The 22,235-nt window shown below is 47.4% G+C and overlaps 1 protein-coding gene across 1 annotated transcript in view; it reads right to left on the bottom strand.

The window, feature by feature from the left end:
- The window catches only part of LOC139402045 (dynein axonemal assembly factor 5-like), a 69,629-nt gene that overhangs the window by 10,583 nt on the left and 36,811 nt on the right, over nt 1-22,235 (bottom strand). Inside the window, exons 7-10 of the mRNA XM_071146099.1 lie at nt 19,365-19,508; nt 16,270-16,438; nt 7,144-7,294; nt 255-405 (exon numbers count right to left, since the gene is read on the bottom strand). Of these exons, the coding sequence (XP_071002200.1) occupies nt 255-405; nt 7,144-7,294; nt 16,270-16,438; nt 19,365-19,508 (615 nt within the window). The remainder of the gene's footprint in view (nt 1-254; nt 406-7,143; nt 7,295-16,269; nt 16,439-19,364; nt 19,509-22,235) is intronic.

The raw sequence follows: 22,235 nt of genomic DNA on the forward strand, positions 1-22,235 counted from the left end.
AGCATCCATAAACTGACCATCAGACTTGCCACCTTTCAGACTGAATAAGGTTGTATGAGCAACAGTTTTGATTACATTTATAATTTAAGAACCAATGATGTGCTACCTTGTTGTAGCATTTCTGACAATGCTAACATATTTTTTAGCCAAAGTTCAGAGTTTATACACCAGGCTAGTAAGATGGTGCTGACAGATATGGCAGCTCTGATTCTACGTGTGTGTTCATTTGTGAAGGTACCTTTGTGTGTGTTTACCTGGCTGGGCGGGATGGCTCCCCCTTGCAGCAGGGCTAGCAGACAGCAGAGAGCTGAGGTACGGATAGCTGCAGCAGTACGACCTGCCTTCCACACCAGGTTAGGTAGCAGCAACTCCAACAGAAACACATCCAGGTGCTCACAGAACCTCCTAGAGAGAGAGAGAGAGTTCAACCACCTAAAAGGAAGTGATTCCCAAACCTTCCATAACAAAGCCATCACCCACAGAGAAATGAACCTGGAGAAGAGTCCCCTAAGCAAGCTGGTCCTGGGACTCTGTTCACAAACACAAACACACTCCACAGAGCCCCAGGACAGCAACACAATTAGACACAACCAAATCATGAGAAAACAAAAAGATAATTAGTTGACACATTGGAAAGAATTAACAAAAAAACTGAGTATACAAGAATGCTATTTGGCCCTAAACAGAGAGTACACAGTGGCAGAATACCTGACCACTGTGACTGACCCAAACTTAAGGAAAGCTTTGACTATGTACAAACTCAGTGAGCATAGCCTTACTATTGAGAAAGCCTGTCTTCTCTTGAGAGCCATGTCAGCCTATGAGCACACTGCCCACAAAGTGAGCTGGAAACTGAGCTGCACTTCCTAACCTCCTGCCCAATGTATGACCATATTAGAGACACATATTTCCCTCAGATTACACATATCCACAAAGAATTCGAAAAACAAACCCAATTTTGATAAACTCCCATATCTATTGGTTGAAATACCAGCATGTGCCATCACAGCAGCAAGATTTGTGACCTGTTTCCACAAGAAAAGGGAAAATAAATCAACATAAATATGGGTTGTATTTACAATGGTGTTTGTTCTTCACTGGTGAAGAGGCACCATTTTAAATACAACCCATATTTATGTTGATTTATTTTCCCTTTTGTACTTGAACTATTTTCACATCATTACAACACTGTATATAGACATAATATGACATTTGAAATGTGAGAGATGGGAAGAGAGAGGCGTGGGGGAGGGGAAGAGAGAGAGAGAGAGACAGAAATGGAGAGGGAGAGAGAGAGAGCGAGAGAAGAGAGAGAATTAATTAAGTCGGTCAGTTATTCCAATGGACTGATTCCTACATTAGTACACGTCTTGGATAGAAGTAGATGTTCTGAAGCCGTCTCTCCTCCCCAGTCCCCACTCAACAAAGTACTTCTCCAATGATTCACTAAGAAATACCCCAAAAAATCTGCTCTCTAGTACCGGGCTATTCAACTCTGACCCTACGAGGTCCAGAGCCTGCTGGTTCTCTGTTCTACCTCATCATTAATTACACTCACCTGGTGTCCCAGGTCTAAATCTGTCCCTGGTTAGAGGGGAACAATGAAAACACAGTGGAACTGGCATCCAGGTCTAAATCTGTCCCTGGTTAGAGGGGATCAATGAAAACACAGTGGAACTGGCATCCAGGTCTAAATCTGTCCCTGGTTAGAGGGGAACAATGAAAACACAGTGGAACTGGCATCCAGGTCTAAATCGGTCCCTGGTTAGAGGGGAACAATGAAAACACAGTGGAACTGGCATCCAGGTCTAAATCTGTCCCTGGTTAGAGGGGAACAATGAAAACACAGTGGAACTGGCATCCAGGTCTAAATCGGTCCCTGGTTAGAGGGGAACAATGAAAACACAGTGGAACTGGCATCCAGGTCTAAATTTGTCCCTGGTTAGAGGGGAACAATGAAAACACAGTGGAACTGGCATCCAGGTCTAAATCTGTCCCTGGTTAGAGGGGAACAATGAGAACACAGTGGAACTGGCATCCAGGTCTAAATCGGTCCCTGGTTAGAGGGGAACAATGAAGACACAGTGGAACTGGCATCCAGGTCTAAATCTGTCCCTGGTTAGAGGGGAACAATGAAAACACACAGTGGAACTGGCATTTAGGCCCAGAGATGAGTTTGAAGGCTCTAGTAGAGTGACACTCTAGTTCCCACATTCCCAAGAAATTCTCTAACGATAAGGACAAATACATTATTTTCTTCGGAAAATAAAGAAATGGTCTAGTCCCAGGTCTATTATCGAATAATTCACTATGAAATTCCTAAAAACTTTGCAGAAAAGTCTAGGAATACCTAATATAATCTAACGATATGGTGATGAATGATGCAGTCAGTGTACAAATAGGCAACATCATCAGAGTCAGGATGAGCAGACTGGGAAGTAGCCTCCTTGTCCTATGTGTCGCGATGTGAAAACACTTGATGAGAATATGAGTAATATAGAGCTACCAGGCAGCTACTGGAGATTACTGAGCGCTACACAGTGACAAACCACTGACACACAGCTGTATCTACGGCCATGTTTCCCACAGCCAGCCGGTCTGTGGATACTAAGACTAGAGGTGCAGAAAGAGAGGGAACAGGGGATGAAGAGAAGGGGACCATCTGGATGTCCTTTGTTTCTCCTCTTCTCTCACTCACTCTCTACTCTCCTGCCAATGCAATCATACTGACAGACACTCCCTCTCCCTGCCTGCCTGCGCCCACACACACACACACACACACACAGTTAATTTATGAGTCCGGCACCCCATTTCTCTCCAACACTGACATGTGGTATTTGTAAGTGCAAAATCTGGCAGCAGTCTCTATAATCCCTATATACACCCCCATTATACTTCTGTTCTGTGTGACTACATGTTGGAGCGGGCTGTACCATCTATTCTCCAGTAGGGGGAGCCTATCTCCCACTAATGCAGCCAGTCAGCAGCCTTCATGTGTTCTATTCTCCCTGCTCTCTATCTGTCCTATATGGAAGTGGATGGAAAGGATGCCATGAAGAGTAATGGATCTTTCCACATCGCATTGACCAATCCCATCAATAGTGTGCATGGCGCTCGCAGGCACAATAAGATATGATTGTCAGTTTGATACCCAACACACGTTTACACAGTCTGACTCAAGACAAGTGCTACTCCCAGCAAGTAACGCGCATGTAAAGGACGTCACGCTGCTTATCGAGGGCCGCTTCCTCCTGATTCGGCTCATACCGAGGCCCGAACACAGGACCTCTGCTTCTTTGCAAGCACACATGACCACCCTCCTGAAGTGTCTTACCAATCACGGCACGTGAATAGCTAGCTATTTGGCAGCGCAAGTGGGGACACTTCTGGCTGAGGAGGCAGTTTTACACATCCCCATGTACACATCCCCACACACACACACACTGCTAGCCTGTCGGGTCTCTACACTGCCTAGCTCTATGCTGTAAATCTCAGACAGCAATTACAGACCTTCCTTGCCAACAACACACACCTCTTTCTGAAGAAGAACTTTGATTGTATCTGTCATTTTCACAGTGTGGGGTGTATTCTTTCTCCCATAACACATTCCTTTCTACTTGTATTTCATCTTAACTTTTAATAGCAGCCCACCTCTCTATTTCTGTTCTACCTTAACCTTCAATAGCAGCCCACAGATCCACATGAAACAAAGCCATTATGTGTCAGTGGAACTAAGGCATATGTTTGAGGATACTCTCTCTCTTCCCTTTTCCTTTCTCTTTGTTCTGCTGCCGACATGTTATTATGTCATTTTGTTACAGGAACAAAGAGTGTATTATAGAGAGATACTGTGCATCATTATCATTATCGCCTTGATGAGATGGAAGTGTGTGTCTGTGTGGGTGTGCTGCACTACAAACATTCTACATGGGAGAGACTGTGTGCGGGAAGGTATTACTTAAAAAAAGGCAGGTTGTAACCACATATAACAAATGGATTTGCATTAGTATATGCATTAAAAGTCCCAATGTAAAGATACAGCTCACTTTTCTACTTTTCTAGTTGCTACAGAGCATTGCTGCATGGGACACGTGCCCCATGTCAGTGAAGAGCATTGCTGCATGGGACACGTGCCCCATGTCAGTGAAGAGCATTGCTACATGGGACACGTGCCCCATGTCAGTGAAGAGCATTGCTGCATGGGACACGTGCTGCCATGCAGCCTGCTCTTCACTGACTTTATGGCTAGTGGCTAACATTAGTGGCTAGTGGCTAACCGAGCTGGAATATAAACTCTGTAGCACAGAGTAGATCCTCCAAATGCCGTTGAAAAATAGTGCATTGTGGGTAGATGAGAAGATCTCCAGAATTAAGTGAATAAATATTTAATAACTATGTTTGTACTTATAGGTAACCAGATCGTGACTACAACTAACTTACTAAGTCTTTGACCACACATCACGTTGGTGAGTAAAAACTCATGCTTCCAACCCTATCTGTCAATATGAATTCTTCATAGTATAAACTTCCAGAAGACCTGGTGCCCTTAGATGAAAGTTGCTATACTGTATAATCACTCACTACTGATCTTCCTATGATGACTTAACTACCAAGGTGCCCTGGGTTAAAAGCACAAGTCAACACTAAACAGCATAGGTGGCCTGTGAGAGGAAGAGAGAGTTGGGGAAGGACAGAGGCTCTGCTTGTTACCTTTATGGGATGGATGTAGCCTATCACTCCTCTGGAGCTTGGAGTTCACAATGCTAATGTCTTAATGTCTGACTTCTAGCCTGGGTGTCAGTCTGCTTCTACCAACTCCTTTGGCCAGTTTGACTAAAAGGGTTCCACACCATAATAACTACCCAGATTGACCTCCACATGACCCTAGACATTATGTACACATCCACGGTGACACGCGCTGCACCCCGGGCAGTCACGGTCGACCCTTGGGGACCACGCTGACGAGTTACCCCACTGAGTGACGGGGACAACTGTTGCTGCGACCGCAGGAGCCACAGCAGAGACCACAGACCACAAGGCCCCGGCTTAACTTAATGCATTCCCCAAGATTAGAGAGGCGCTAGAGAGGCGCTGGAGGGGAAGAGAGATGGACTATGTGGAAATGGCTTGGAGAGGCGGAGATAACAGAGATATTCAGGGACCCCATGAGGAGTCTTTCATGTGATTGTCTGCTAATATCCTGGTCTGGATTTGACTGAATGTAATGTGGAATGCGTGGGTGACAGGTAGCCTCTCCACAGGTGATTTAGTTGTATGTGTCTGTTTACAATGTGACTCATGATGTGTAGATCAAATCCTCTTCAGGGCAATACAAGTTTAATTCTGTCATTCATTCTTCCAATCATTCAGTTAGTCTCAACGCTCCATCCCTCTTAACAGTGTTGAAAGATCACTCTGGGGTGGTGATGAGGCCTGGCGTTACTAACTCACTGAGGACGGATAGATCAAACCAAAATACACCCCCCCCCCATCAGAGGCATATTGATAGGTATGTTTCATGTTGGTAGGTCCCAGATGTAACAAGATGCCTGTGGTGGTAGATTCCATCCAGATTAGTGAGACGGGGAGGACAATTTAGGCCAAGTAAAGCTCATTTCAACACATTTGAGCTATGGCTTCTATGAATTCTAAATTCAGCCTTGTAATGAGAAATATAAACAGTCAAAAGTAGGGGTAGGGGGGGGCATGTCCCCTCCATTACTAGTGGAAATTAGACCCATGGTTTTTCCTATTATGACCAATCTCCTATAGTAGCCATAGACTCTATATAGCCCAAGCCTCATAGAGAATAAACAGACCCACTGCAGTCTGCAGAGCCTGAGATGGGAAAGCTACCATAGACTTGCTGTACATAATACATCATTGACAACTACGTCTGTTGACGAGGGTCCCGTGTCGCTGGGCTGCTAATTCTACAGTTAATGAGGGGAAGTTGGAAAAACATGAGCTGTGCTAAATCTGCTAATAACGCCTGGGGAGAAACACATCACGTTCAGGGCAGTTTGGAGAAATGAAAACAAACGTGACAGGTTTAGGTCAGCCTGCGCTAACGAGCCTGTGGAAAGTCAACCTGGGCTATACTGGTCCAGCCTAGCTTTAACTGTGTGTATCTAAGACCATTACTGAACTTTCACCTCTCCTTTACCCATATTGTGGCATGTCGGGAAACCAGAGGTACTTCCTGTTTTCACTCTGCGACTTAGCTGTAGGTGTAGGAGCTAGGTGTTTATCATGCATTTTTTATGTCTGTGGTGGACACAGGTTTGTGTGTGTAAGTGCATGCGTGTGTGTGTGTGTGTGTGTATGCGTGTGTGTGTGTGTGTGTGTGTATGTGTGCGTGTATGTGCATGCATGTGTGTGTGTGTGTGTGTGTATGCATGTGTGTGTACAGTATGTAAATTTACGTGCATGAGCATGCGCGTGTCCTTGCGTCAGTTTGTGTTTGGCAGCCTGTGTGTGTGTGTGTGTGTAGCCTGTGTGTGTGTGTGTGTGTGGGAGTCTGTGTGTGTGTGTGTGTGTGTATGGGAGTCTGTGTGTGTGTGTGGGAGTCTGTGTGTGTGTGTGTGTGTGTGTGTGTGTGTGTATGGGAGTCTGTGTGTGTGTGTGGGAGTCTGTGTGTGTGTGTGTGTGTGGGAGTCTGTGTGTGTGTGTGTGGGAGTCTGTGTGTGTGCGTGTGTGGGAGTCTGTGTGTGTGCGTGTGTGGGAGTCTGTATGTGTGTGTGGGAGTCTGTATGTGTGTGTGTGTGTGGGAGTCTGTGTGTGTGTGTGTGTGTGTGTGTGTGTGTGTGAGTCTGTGTGTGTGTGTGTGTGTGAGAGTCTGTGTGTGTGTGTGTGTGTGTGTGTGTGTGAGTCTGTGTGTGTGTGTGTGAGTCTGTGTGTGTGTGTGTGTGAGTCTGTGTGTGTGTGTGTGTGTCTGTGTGTGTGTGGGAGTCTGTGTGTATCAGCCGGTCCCATATCACTCCCTATCCCTCCTTTTGGACCCCCCCATGTTAGCATGCCTGGAGAGGTATTTAAGCAGTGTTGCTTCAACCTTACAGATATGTAAACTTTGAAGGGTTAGGGCCAAGGGGGAGGGATTCAGATGGGACCGGCTGGTTGTGTGTGTGTGTGTTCAGAACTCACCCCTGGTGTCCAGTGTGTGTGTGTGTAGCGTCCAGCAGCAGTTTGGACAGCATGGTGAAGATGTGTAGTCTCATCTCAGGGTCTCTCTCTGGGTCCAGACAGTTCTGCAGAAGGGGCATTAGCAAGGGCAGGAACTCTCCAATGACTGGGCCTGAACACACACGCAACACACACAGAAGAACAGAAGTCCTATTATTAGTACCACTGACCACTACTCAGTCAGACAGGGAAAGTTCCAAGGACTGACCAGACTGTGACACACAGCAACAAGGAAATGAGACATGAGTTAAAGGAGCTTTTGTGTGTGAATTGCTTGAGTGTGTGTGTGTGTGTGTGTGTGTGTTGCGGTAAGTCGTGTTACCAGGCTGGGTCAGTCACTGGATGGGAAATTCACAGTGAAAGTATTCCCAGCTCACACACACACACTAACCAAGTGTCTGTCTGACTATGTGTATGACACGCTGTAGAGACAAGACAGAGGATATCCTGTGATGATGAGGGCAGCGGCTGGCCAGTAGAACGGACTTCCCCCAATAAGCAGATAAAGAGAGGGAGAGAAAGAGAGAACAAGGCAATGGAGGGTAAGGAGAGAGGGAGATAGAGAGAGGAGAGAGAGGGAGAGAGAGGGAGGGAGAGAGGGAGGGAGAGAGGGAGAGAGAGAGGGAGATAGGGAGAGAGAGAGGGAGAGACAGAGAGAGGGAGAGGGAGAGAGACAGAGAGGGAGAGAGAGAGAGAGAGAGGGAAGGAAGGAGAGAGGGAGAGAGGGAGAGAGAGAGAGAGACAGAGAGAGAGACAGAGAGAGAGACAGAGAGAGACAGAGAGAGAGAGAGAGAGAGAGAGAGAGAGAGAGAGAGGGACAGAGAGAGAGGGACAGAGAGAGAGGGACAGAGAGAGAGGGACAGAGAGAGAGAGACAGAGAGAGAGACAGAGAGAGAGACAGAGAGAGAGACAGAGAGAGAGACAGAGAGAGAGACAGAGAGAGAGAGAGAGAGAGAGAGAGGGAGCGAGAGAGGGAGAGAGAGAGGGAGAGAGAGACAGAGACAGAGAGAGAGACAGAGACAGAGAGAGAGAACAAAATGGAAAGATGTCACACAGCAGGACTGTGCGAATCAAAACGGTGCCACAGACAGGGTGAAGGTGTCAGACCAGAGCAGACATCTCAAGGCCTCTTCACACTAACTCACTGCTGAAATGAGAGGGTCAGCTAGGCTGGATTCCTCTAAAATGATCCCTAGTACACAGCCAGTTGACCACAGTGTCCTGCCCTGCTCACCTGGCAGTGTGTGGTGTGGTGGAGGCACACAGACACAGAGGGGATTTATTTTTACAGGGCCAGAGGGTGCCAGACCAGAGACAGTGAAGGAACACACACACACACTCACACACACGTGCATGCAGAGACACACACAAAAACGCAGGGACATTTACGGACAAACACATACACAAACGCAGGGATCCACACACACACGTACGGAAAAGAGGAGCAATGCCAGTGTGAAGAGGAAATGGGAGGACAAAGTTTATGTCTGACAAACAGCAGTCAGAAGGTGAGACCAGACTATGACTAAGAGAATGGGATATTCTCAGATCTCAAACATCCACTAATAGATGCTATAATCTATAGCATGTCTTTGGCTCCCAGGCCCATATTCCCAGAATGCTTTGGCATAGTGGCCAGAAAGGTGAAAAGTTAACCCCGGAATGGCGAGGGGCTTTGTAGGGAGTATTTTAAAAATAACCACACAAAGACTGGGGGGGTCTGACCGTAAGCTTAGAATGGACTGGTCAGTTATGACTGGAGGCTTAGGGGACTAGAGGACATACTACAGCTGTTTATTGCTGTTCTCATACAATCAGAGCAGAAACCTCAAATACCTGTTCAGTACATCCTGTTACTATCATCTGATAAATATCTGTGTAAATCTATTGGTCCTGATTAAGCATGAATAACAGTACAACTATAAAACTAAAGAACAAAAAGAACTTCTCTATTATTAGAATTATACAGACAAACCTAAAGGGGTTCTATTTTGGGTTCCATGTAGAAACAATTCCATAGAGGGTTCTACATGGGGACAGCCAAAGAACCCTTTTTTCTAAGAGTGTATAGGTCTGGAGTGCAAGTGTGTGGTGTGTGAGAGAGAGAGACGGAGACAGACAGAGAGAGCGAGAGAAACAGAGAGAGAGAGAGACAGAGAGATAGACAGAGAGAGAGAGAGACGGAGACAGAGAGAGAGACAAGGCAAGAAGGGCATTCTATGCCATCAAAAGGAACATAAAATTCAACATACCAATTAGGATCTTGCTAAAAATACTTGAATCAGTCATAGAGCCCATTGCCCTTTATGGTTGTGAGGTCTGGGGTCCGCTCACCAAACAAGATTTCACAAAATGGGACAAACACCAAATTGAGACTCTGCACGCAGAATTCTGCAAAAATATCCCCCGTGTACAACGTAGAACACCAAATAATGCATGCAGAGCAGAATTAGGCCGATACCCACTAATTATCAAAATCCAGAAAATAATTGTTAAATTCTACAACCACCTAAAAGGAAGTGATTCCCAAACCTTCCATAACAAAGCCATCACCTACAGAGAGATTAACCTGGAGAAGAGTCCCCTAAGCAAGCTGGTCCTGGGGCTCTGATCACAAACACACCCCACAAAGCCCCAGGACAGCAACACAATTAGACCCAACCAAATCACGAGAAAACAAAAAGATAATTATTTCCAATGTGTCAAGTAATTAACAAAAACACAGAGCAAACTAGAATGGCAGAATACCTGACCACTGTGACGGACCCTAAACAGAGAGTACACAGTGGCAGAATACCTGACCACTGTGACTGGCCCTAAACAGAGAGTACACAGTGGCAGAATACCTGACCACTGTGACTGACCCTAAACAGAGAGTACACAGTGGCAGAATACCTGACCACTGTGACTGACCCTAAACAGAGAGTACATAGTGGCAGAATACCTGACCACTGTGACGGACCCTAAACAGAGAGTACACAGTGGCAGAATACCTGACCACTGTGACTGACCCTAAACAGAGAGTACACAGTGGCAGAATACCTGACCACTGTGACTGACCCTAAACAGAGAGTACACAGTGGCAGAATACCTGACCACTGTGATGGACCCTAAACAGAGAGTACACAGTGGCAGAATACCTGACCACTGTGACTGACCCTAAACAGAGAGTACACAGTGGCAGAATACCTGACCACTGTGACGGACCCTAAACAGAGAGTACACAGTGGCAGAATACCTGACCACTGTGACTGACCCTAAACAGAGAGTACACAGTGGCAGAATACCTGACCACTGTGACGGACCCTAAACAGAGAGTACACAGTGGCAGAATACCTGACCACTGTGACTGACCCTAAACAGAGAGTACACAGTGGCAGAATACCTGACCACTGTGATGGACCCTAAACAGAGAGTACACAGTGGCAGAATACCTGACCACTGTGACTGACCCTAAACAGAGAGTACATAGTGGCAGAATACCTGACCACTGTGACGGACCCTAAACAGAGAGTACACAGTGGCAGAATACCTGACCACTGTGACTGACCCTAAACAGAGAGTACACAGTGGCAGAATACCTGACCACTGTGACTGACCCTAAACAGAGAGTACACAGTGGCAGAATACCTGACCACTGTGATGGACCCTAAACAGAGAGTACACAGTGGCAGAATACCTGACCACTGTGACTGACCCTAAACAGAGAGTACACAGTGGCAGAATACCTGACCACTGTGACGGACCCTAAACAGAGAGTACACAGTGGCAGAATACCTGACCACTGTGACTGACCCTAAACAGAGAGTACACAGTGGCAGAATACCTGACCACTGTGACGGACCCTAAACAGAGAGTACACAGTGGCAGAATACCTGACCACTGTGACTGACCCTAAACAGAGAGTACACAGTGGCAGAATACCTGACCACTGTGATGGACCCTAAACAGAGAGTACACAGTGGCAGAATACCTGACCACTGTGACTGACCCTAAACAGAGAGTACACAGTGGCAGAATACCTGACCACTGTGACTGACCCTAAACAGAGAGTACACAGTGGCAGAATACCTGACCACTGTGATGGACCCTAAACAGAGAGTACACAGTGGCAGAATACCTGACCACTGTGACTGACCCTAAACAGAGAGTACACAGTGGCAGAATACCTGACCACTGTGACTGACCCTAAACAGAGAGTACACAGTGGCAGAATACCTGACCACTGTGACTGACCCTAAACAGAGAGTACACAGTGGCAGAATACCTGACCACTGTGACTGACCCTAAACAGAGAGTACACAGTGGCAGAATACCTGACCACTGTGATGGACCCTAAACAGAGAGTACACAGTGGCAGAATACCTGACCACTGTGACTGACCCTAAACAGAGAGTACACAGTGGCAGAATACCTGACCACTGTGACTGACCCTAAACAGAGAGTACACAGTGGCAGAATACCTGACCACTGTGATGGACCCTAAACAGAGAGTACACAGTGGCAGAATACCTGACCACTGTGACTGACCCTAAACAGAGAGTACACAGTGGCAGAATACCTGACCACTGTGACTGACCCTAAACAGAGAGTACACAGTGGCAGAATACCTGACCACTGTGACGGACCCTAAACAGAGAGTACACAGTGGCAGAATACCTGACCACTGTGACTGACCCTAAACAGAGAGTACACAGTGGCAGAATACCTGACCACTGTGACTGACCCTAAGCAGAGAGTACACAGTGGCAGAATACCTGACCACTGTGACTGACCCTAAACAGAGAGTACACAGTGGCAGAATACCTGACCACTGTGACTGACCCTAAACAGAGAGTACACAGTGGCAGAATACCTGACCACTGTGACTGACCCTAAACAGAGAGTACACAGTGGCAGAATACCTGACCACTGTGATGGACCCTAAACAGAGAGTACACAGTGGCAGAATACCTGACCACTGTGACTGACCCTAAACAGAGAGTACACAGTGGCAGAATACCTGACCACTGTGACTGACCCTAAACAGAGAGTACACAGTGGCAGAATACCTGACCACTGTGATGGACCCTAAACAGAGAGTACACAGTGGCAGAATACCTGACCACTGTGACTGACCCTAAACAGAGAGTACACAGTGGCAGAATACCTGACCACTGTGACTGACCCTAAACAGAGAGTACACAGTGGCAGAATACCTGACCACTGTGACGGACCCTAAACAGAGAGTACACAGTGGCAGAATACCTGACCACTGTGACTGACCCTAAACAGAGAGTACACAGTGGCAGAATACCTGACCACTGTGACTGACCCTAAACAGAGAGTACACAGTGGCAGAATACCTGACCACTGTGACGGACCCTAAACAGAGAGTACACAGTGGCAGAATACCTGACCACTTTGACTGACCCTAAACAGAGAGTACACAGTGGCAGAATACCTGACCACTGTGACTGACCCTAAACAGAGAGTACACAGTGGCAGAATACCTGACCACTGTGACTGACCCTAAACAGAGAGTACATAGTGGCAGAATACCTGTCCACTGTGACTGACCCAAACTTAAGGAAAGCTTTGACTATGTACATACTTAGTGAGCATAGCCTTGCTATTGAGAAAGGCCGCCGTAGACAGACCTGGCTCTCAAGAGAAGACAGGCTATGTGCACACTGCCCACAAAATGAGGTGGAAACTGAGCTGCACTTCCTAACCTCCTGGCCAATGTATGACCATATTAGAGACACATACTTCCCTCAGATTACACAGATCCACAAAGAATTCGAAAACAAACCCATATCTACTGGGTGAAATAACACAGTGTGCCATCACAGCAGCAAGATTTGTGACCTGTTGCCACAAGAAAAGGGCAACCAGTGAAGAACAAACACCATTGTAAATACAACCCATGTCTTTATTGTTTTGAAACTTCGGTATGTATAATGTTTACTGTTAATTTTATTGTTTATTTCACTTTTGTATATTATCTACCTCACTTGCTTTGGCAATGTTAACACATGTTTCCCATGCCAATAAAGCCCCTTGAATTGAAATTGAATTGAAAGAGAGAAAGAGAGAGCAATCCGGGATGAAAGAACGTGTGTCGGAGGTGCTAATGTCGGAGGATTATGGGGGATAGGGGTAAAGTAATGCGTAAAGTGAGTTCAGAGCCCTGTAACCCTCCCTAACCTGGACTGAGACAGACTGGGAGTGGGGGGGGGGGGGGGGATTTACCCTAGTCACTAAGCTAACTTGGCTCTAATGACAAGCTTTCTGTGTGTAGCTGGATAATGGCAGGTTATGTTGCTGACTTGCCAGATGCCTCAAACTGAATTATTCTGCTGCTATCATTCGCTACATATTTCAGTCAGACTGCCACCATTCAAGTGGTTTGTAGTGACATCAAAGTGCGGGGTGTTGTACAAAACCAAGTCATCAGCGATTGGACCATCTCTAACCATCAGAGTATCAAAGCCAATGACACATTTTTAAAAGTGCCACTTTACACATTTTTGTTCTGGCTCTGACCCAAACCATCGGTTTCTGGGACCAATCAGACCGTAGAGGAGGTACTCAGATACAGACTCATTTTTGTTCTGGCTCTGGCCCAAACCATCGGTTTCTGGGACCAATCAGACCGTAGAGGAGGTACTCAGATACAGACTCATTTTTGTTCTGGCTCTGGCCCAAACCATCGGTTTCTGGGACCAATCAGACCGTAGAGGAGGTACTCAGATACAGACTCATTTTTGTTCTGGCTCTGGCCCAAACCATCGGTTTCTGGGACCAATCAGACCGTAGAGGAGGTACTCAGATACAGACTCATTTTTGTTCTGGCTCTGGCCCAAACCATCGGTTTCTGGGACCAATCAGACCGTAGAGGAGGTACTCAGATACAGACTCATTTTTGTTCTGGCTCTGGCCCAAACCATCGGTTTCTGGGACCAATCAGACCGTAGAGGAGGTACTCAGATACAGACTCATTTTTGTTCTGGCTCTGGCCCAAACCATCGGTTTCTGGGACCAATCAGACCGTAGAGGAGGTACTCAGATACAGACTCATTTTTGTTCTGGCTCTGGCCCAAACCATCGGTTTCTGGGACCAATCAGACCGTAGAGGAGGTACTCAGATACAGACTCATTTTTGTTCTGGCTCTGGCCCAAACCATCGGTTTCTGGGACCAATCAGACCGTAGAGGAGGTACTCAGATACAGACTCATTTTTGTTCTGGCTCTGGCCCAAACCATCGGTTTCTGGGACCAATCAGACCGTAGAGGAAGTACTCAGATACAGACTCATTGCGAAGAAGAAACTAACATCCATGGGTGTGATGTTTTGCCGGTGCAAGGAGTTTGGGTAACCAGGCAAGTCTCTTTCTGTCTGTGTGAGTGTTTCTAAAGGGGACTTGAGTTAAAGGTCTTTGACTTGTCTCAGAGTCATACAGGTCTTAAGGGTAGATGACAGCGTAGAAATAAAGTGAATAGAACGGACATACCAACATTTGTTTCCATTCCTGTTAGTGAGTATTTCTCCTTTGCCAAGATAATCCAGCCTCCTGACAGGTGTAGCAACTTCACACAGCCATTGTAGAGGAGTGGGACAACATTCCACAGGCCACAATCAACAGCCTGATCAACTCTATGTGAAGGAGATGTGTCGCACTGCATGAGGCAAATGGTGGTCACACCAGATACTGACTGGTTTTCTGATCCACACCCCTTCTTTTCTGTTGTTGTTGGTTGTGACTAACAGATGCATATCTGTATTCCCAGTCATGTGAATTCCATAGATTAGGGTCTAATGAATGTACTTCAACTGACTGATTTCCTGATATGAACTGTACCTCAGTAAAACCTTTGAAATGATCGCCTGCTGTGTTTATATTTTTGTTCAGTGTAAATCTATGATGGTGGCTGTTTGGCTGGTATGGAATGAAGGGTTGTCTTCAATGACAATATCCACTCTATAACTGGTATTGGAGTGGTGGGGAAACAACATGGAGGTAATAGCTTGACTATAGTCTCACCTGACTGGCCAGCGATGACATGTAGCAAATATTGTATACTATATTGACAAGATAGTCAAGTGACCCGCACTAACAGTAGAAATACATGTCCTCAAATATGGAAGTCAGGGTGGAGGCGGCGAGATCAGGTGGAACCATTCTAGCCAATGAGAGGGCAGATATGCATGTGAACAACAGGCCATAGAGATAGATGACTCATCTTTGTATCTGTGCCATTATAGAGTCTGTGACCGCAAGGGCCGCACCATTGAAGCCATTTCCATTTTAAAGTAGTCCATTTTCTTATTCTTCATTGGCTGATTGCTCCAAAATCATAGGAATCCCCACCCAATTGTCTACTTTAAAATACTGGAAGTCCTCAATGGCAATATCCACACTAAAACGGGTTATATTCATGATGAGTCCTCTCCCTATGACAACGGGAACAACTCCAATATAAAGTTGTTTTTTTCAAAGTTGGGTAAATGCAACGTGTGTCCACTTATATCAGTAAATTCGGAACAACCTAACCGTTCCGAAACTTCAGTTGATCGAATAAGCCTCACTTAGCAAATGAGCAATTCCATTTTTTGTTGACCAAATTCAACACTCTCCCATTGACCAAAAATTCCTCCCTTCTTTGGCTTATTTTCGTGGACAGATTTTGAGCGGAGTAAAACCTCTTGCTTCGCCTCTTCCTCTCTGCCTTTGGTCTCACATGATTCTGACAATAATGTGGTTTTAGTCTCACCTGATTGGCCAGATATGACTGTTTGGAGAGTAATGGGTTGGTTACAGATTGATTGGACAGAATTTACCTGTATTCTCACCTGATTGGCCAGCAATGTGGCTATATGCTCACCTGATTGGCCAGCGATGCGGCAATAGTCTCACATGACAGCAGAGCTCTTCAACCCTGTTCCTGTAGGTTCTCTCCAACCCTAATCTAACACACCTGATTTGAATTAATATCTATCTGATCAGTTGAATCAGGTTAGTTACAAGTGGAGTTGGATTTAAAACCTACAGGAGGGTAGGCTCTCCAGGAACACGCTTGGAGAAGCCTGACCTATAGTCTCACCTGATTGGGTGGCGATGACCTGGAGCTGCAGTCTCTGGGGGGAGTAGCTGGTCCAGGTCTTCTGAGAGGCTGAGAGCCACTGGAGCAGCTGATCCATGTGCTGCCTGTAGAGGTCAGCTACTGTAGCCAGACCCTGGACCTTACACAGAGACACTACGCTCTGCTCTGCCTGAGAGGAGAGAGAGAGGGAGGAGAGAGAGAGATGGAGAGACAGAGAGAGAGATGGAGAGAGACAGAGAGAGAGACAGAGAGAGAGAGAGAGAGACAGAGAGAGAGACAGAGAGAGAGACAGAGAGAGAGAGAGAGAGACAGAGAGAGAGACAGAGAGAGAGACGGAGAGAGAGACGGAGAGAGACAGAGAGAGACGGAGAGGAGAGAGAGAGAGAGACGGAGGAGAGAGAGAGCGAGAGAGATGGAGAGATAGAGAGAGAGATGGAGAGAGAGATGGAGAGAGAGACGGAGATGGAGAGGGAGATGGAGAGGAGAGAGATAGAGAGAGAAACAGAGAGAGAGGGAGATGGAGAGGAGAGAGACAGGAGAGAGAGACAGAGAGAGGGAGATGGAGAGGAGAGAGAGAGAAACAGGAAGGGAAGGTGAGAGAAAGTGATCAACACATTCCATTAAAATGTTAATGGCTGTGTTGTAAGTTTAGATTACATCTGGAAACAGAAGCATGAACAGTAACTTTACCATGAAAATAATAACTCTCCAAAAACGCTGTAAACAATGTGCTTCATATGCTCTTAGTCTTATACATCAAACCACTAACACATGTACCCATACAGAAAACAAACAGGAAGCATACATCCCATAGTCACAATAAATATCAACGGAGAGGAAATGAGCAGAGTGAGAGAAAGGAGCGTGAGCATAGTGTTGTCTCTTCAGGACAGAGGAAGTGACCTCGAGGGGTGCGTTATGGTCCCCTTGAGGGGAGGCGGGGATGGACACTGTCTGATTGACTGTCCTCTTGAGTCAATAGTGTTAACCCCCTGCGAAGGGAGCCAACAACCCCCCCCCCCCCACCCCCACAAACCCCGACTGGAAGATAATTTTCTGGGAAAACTGACGTTGCCATTCCCCCTGGGAGGTGTAACAACGTCCAGGAATGTCCCAGGCCATGCTCTCCCTCCCTCCTTCTCTACATGTTCCAGGCCATGCTCTCCCTCCGTCCTTCTCTACATGTCCCAGGCCATGGTCTCCCTCCCTCCTTCTCTACATGTCCCAGGCCATGCTCTCCCTCCCTCCTTCTCTACATGTCCCAGGCCATGCTCTCCCTCCCTCCTTCTCTACATGTCCCAGGCCATGCTTTCCCTCCCTCCTTCTCTACATGTCCCAGGCCATGCTCTCCTTCCCCCCTTCTCTACATGTCCCAGGCCATGGTCTCCCTCCCTCCTTCTCTACATGTCCCAGGCCATGCTCTCCCTCCCTCCTTCTCTACATGTCCCAGGCCATGCTCTCCCTCCCTCCTTCTCTACATGTCCCAGGCCATGCTTTCCCTCCCTCCTTCTCTACATGTCCCAGGCCATGCTCTCCCTCCCTCCTTCTCTACATGTCCCAGGCCATGCTCTCCCTCCCTCCTTCTCTACATGTCCCAGGCCATGCTCTCCCTCCCTACTTCTCTACATGTCCCAGGCCATGCTCTCTCTCCCTCCTTCCCCCCTTCTCTACATGTCCCAGGCCATGCTCTCCCTCCCCCGTCTCTACATGTCCCAGGCCATGCTCTCCCTCCCTCCTTCCCCCCTTCTCTACATGTCCCAGGCCATGCTCTCCCTCCCTCCGTCCCCCCTTCTCTACATGTCCCAGGCAATGCTCTCCCTTTCTCCTTCCCCCCTTCTCTACATGTCCCAGGCCATGCTCTCCCTCCCCCTTCTCTACATGTCCCAGGCCATGCTCTCCTTCCCCCCTTCTCTACATGTCCCAGGCCATGCTCTCCTTCCCCCCTTCTCTACATGTCCCAGGCCATGCTCTCCCTCCCCCTTCTCTACATGTCCCAGGCCATGCTCTCCCTCCCTCCTTCTCTACATGTCCCAGGCCATGCTCTCCCTCCCTCCTTCTCTACATGTCCCAGGCCATGCTCTCCCTCCCTCCTTCCCCCCTTCTCTACATGTCCCAGGCCATGCTCTCCCTCCCTCCTTCCCCGCCTTCTCTACATGTCCCAGGCCATGCTCTCCCTCCCTCCTTCCCCCCTTCTCCACATGTCCCTGTCCCTATTCTTCCTCCCAGTTCCAAACAGGACACCGTTTCTGCAGACAGACACACAGACAGTCAGACATAGAAGGCCACTGAGTGGTCAGTCATTCATCCGTTGGCCAGAGTGCAACTCCACTTCCCGCTCCTCTCCTCGTAGACCTGCTATTAGCACACAGTCCAGACAGACCGACTAAACTAAGACGTAACACAGGGCTTTTACAGTCTGTTCTGTTTCCTCTGCCTCTTCTCTTTGTTGTTTTATTCTGGGTCAAGTTACCCGGACGAGGAGTGTCCTTCGCGGCAGGATGGCGCTCGCATGGCATGTAATGGCAGCAGGCGTGAGGAAAGATGGGGCTGATTCTCTCGCTCTCTCAAAACCGCCTCCTTTCACCCTCGGCAACGGTTTAAACTAGTTCCACTCCAAAGGTGCAATTTCTGACTAAATGGGTAATTACAGTAGACTGTCGAGTTCCACTGTGCCCACTTTGAACCAGGGCTAACACTCACATTCTTCAAATAGCTTCTCTGGCCCGCTATACAAAACATACTCACAGCTGTAATAAACAAGGAGGAGGGGGGTGGAAAGAGAGTGTTACATGTTAAAAACATTCTAGATCACCACATGTCAGAGCAGAGAAGGAGAGGAGTAGTTACACAGGAGAGGTGGATGGTTATAAACGTTGAGCCCACAGGGGAGGGGAGGCCTGCCTGGAAGACAGAGAGGATAATGGGATTGCTCGTTAGAGCCACTGGGTGAGGCTGTGTGTATGTGTGTGTGTGTGTGTGTGTGTGTGTGTGTGTGTGTCTTACCTGGGCAGTGAGCTGGGGTTTGATGTATGGATGTGTAGACATACGTGTGTGTGTCCATGTACTGTATGTGTGTGTATGTGAGCACATCTTACCTTGTCAGTGAGCTGTGGCTCAGTGGAGAGGCTCTGGACAGTAACCAGCACCTGTAACAGCTGTAGACTGACCGAGCTACAGTCCTTCTCACACACAGACAACAGAACATCCACACAGGACAGCAACTGGTCCAGATACACCGCCTGGGAGAGGGACGGAGAGACAATTCTAATTCAGCCCTTTATTGGGTAAATATCATACATCACACAAACACATTTAAATATCAGCCCTCACACATTTACACCTGGAAAAGGAGAGACCGGGAGAGAGAGGGAGACGGAGATAGGGGAATGTGTAGATTGAGGTGGAGTGTGAGAAGGGGTGAGAGAGATGGGTACAGAGAGAGAGAGATAGGTACAGAGAGAGGGGTGAGAGATATTTACAGAGCGAGATAGGTAGAGAGAGATAGGTACAGAGAGAGGGAATAAGAGAGAGATAGGTTTTGAAACCTCTGTATGTGTAATGTTTACTGTTAATTTTTGTTGTTTTTCACTTTATATATTCACTTTGTATGTTGTCTACCTCACTTGCTTTGGCAATGTTAACACATGTTTCCCATGCCAATAAAGCCCTTGAATTGAATTGAATTGATAGGTACAGAGAGAGGGAATAAGAGAGAGATGGGTACAGAGAGAGGGAATAAGAGAGAGATGGGTACAGAGAGAGGGAATAAGAGAGAGATGGGTACAGAGAGAGGGAATAAGAGAGAGATGGGTACAGAGAGAGGGAGTAAGAGAGAGATAGGTACAGAGAGAGGGAATAAGAGAGAGATGGGTACAGAGAGAGGGAATAAGAGAGAGATGGGTACAGAGAGAGGGAGTAAGAGAGAGATAGGTACAGAGAGAGGGAATAAGAGAGAGATGGGTACAGAGAGAGGGAATAAGAGAGAGATAGGTACAGAGAGAGGGAGTAAGAGAGATATAGGTACAGAGAGAGAGAGAGATAGGTACAGAGTGAGAGAGAGATAGGTACAGAGTGAGAGAGATAGGTACAGAGAGAGAGAGATAGGTACAGAGAGAGAGAGATAGGTACAGAGAGAGAGATAGGTACAGAGAGAGGGAATAAGAGAGATAGGTACAGAGAGAGAGAGATGGGTACAGAGAGAGAGAGATAGGTACAGAGAGAGGGAGTAAGAGAGAGACTGCAGTGCTAGTATGATGGTGCATGAGAAGCCCCTGACCTCTGTTCCTCACTGTCATACTGTTAAATGAGGGAAAAGTCAATGGTGTGACCGCTCCCTTCACCACCAGCCTAGAAGCTAGATTTATTTTCTCTGAACTCTATCCGCCCTCTCCCCTCTATCCCTCCTTCTGTCTCCCTCGCTCACACTTCTCGCCATCTGCTCTCTCTCTCTCTCTCTCTCTCTCTCTCTCTCTCTCTCTCTCTCTCTCTCGGTGCATGCTGGGAGTTTTTTGGAGTTTGAGTGTTTGGTGTGGAAAGCTCTATCCTAACTAACTTTCTTGATTCTTTTATTTACATGTTATTTTCTATGGTGGAGGGTTAATGAAATATTTGTTTTTAGCGGTATCCAAGGTTTTCTTTTTCAAAGTTAGGGTGGAAGAGGACAGAGTAACTTTCCTGGGGGTTGGAAGGTGTAGTGTGCGCAATGGCTTCTCAGCCTAGCGCGGAGGAGACGCTGTCGATACAGCATGGATTCAGGTGTGTTCCTGAGAACGGAGTTAAGGTGGAGGAGGTTCTGCTCGCGGTCGGTGAACAGGTAGGAGCTGAGTTTATACATTCTGCTTCTAGAATGAACAAAGCTGTGGTTGTGTTCATGAAAAGGGCTAATTTGGTCGGTAGGCTAATTGCTAGCGGAATATTTGTAAGGGATGTGTTGGTGTCATTTTCACCTCTCTCTACCCCTTCAACAAGAGTTGTAGTGGCAAATTTGCCTCCGTTTATTACGGATGATCAAATTAGGAAAGAGCTGAGTCGTTTTGGTAAATTTGCTAGCGGTTTCCGTGTACTGTCAGCAGGTTTTCAGGCAGATGCCGTTAAGCACGTTGTTTCGTTCAGGAGGCAAGTGTTTATGTTTCTGAACAATAATGAGCAACAGCTAAATGTGCATTTTAAAGTGAGGCATGGGGAGGGGCTCTATGCCGGTTTTGCCAGCACAGATAGTCTACGGTGTTTTGAATGTGGGGATTTGGGGCACAAGAGTTTTGCGTGCCCACATAAAGGCCATAGACAAGGTGAAGGTACAACGGCAGGTGGGGGAAATCGAGGTCAAAATGCAGGGGGTAAGGAGATGCAGATAGCAGAGCCTGGGTCTAGTCAGTCTAGAGATGGTGGTGTAGATGAGGCTGGGCCTAGTCAGGCTAGAGATGGTAGGGTTGTGGAGGCTGGGTCTAGTCAGGCTAGAGATGGTGGAGAAGCAGAGGCTGGGTCTAGTCAGGCTAGAGATGGTAGGATAGTGGAGGCTGGGTCTAGTCAGGCTAGAGATGGTGGAGAAGCAGAGGCTGGGTCTAGTCAGGCTAGAGATGGTGGGGTAGCTGAGGCTGGGCCTAGACATGCTATGGAGGGTGGTGCAGATGATGCTGGGCCGAGTCATGCTATGGAGGGTGGTGCAGATAATGCTGAGCCGAGTCATGCTATGGAGGGTGGTGTAGCTGAGGCTGGCCCTAGTCATGCTATGGAGGGTGGTGCAGATGATGCTGGGCCTAGTCATGCTATGGAGGGTGGTGTAGCTGAGGCTGGCCCTAGTCATGCTATGGAGGGTGGTGCAGATGATACTGCGTCTAGTCAGGTTATTCTAGTGGATGAGGAGAGTATAGTGGGGAAGTGTAAGAGATTAGGGGGGGAGGAGGAGGGTGTCAAGAGGAAAAAGAAAAAGGGTGTGGACAAAGGCACCATGGAAATGTTGCCTGTTG

Source organism: Oncorhynchus clarkii, unplaced genomic scaffold (genome assembly GCF_045791955.1).
Source record: "Oncorhynchus clarkii lewisi isolate Uvic-CL-2024 unplaced genomic scaffold, UVic_Ocla_1.0 unplaced_contig_558_pilon_pilon, whole genome shotgun sequence".
Classification (NCBI taxonomy): Eukaryota; Metazoa; Chordata; class Actinopteri; order Salmoniformes; family Salmonidae; genus Oncorhynchus; species Oncorhynchus clarkii.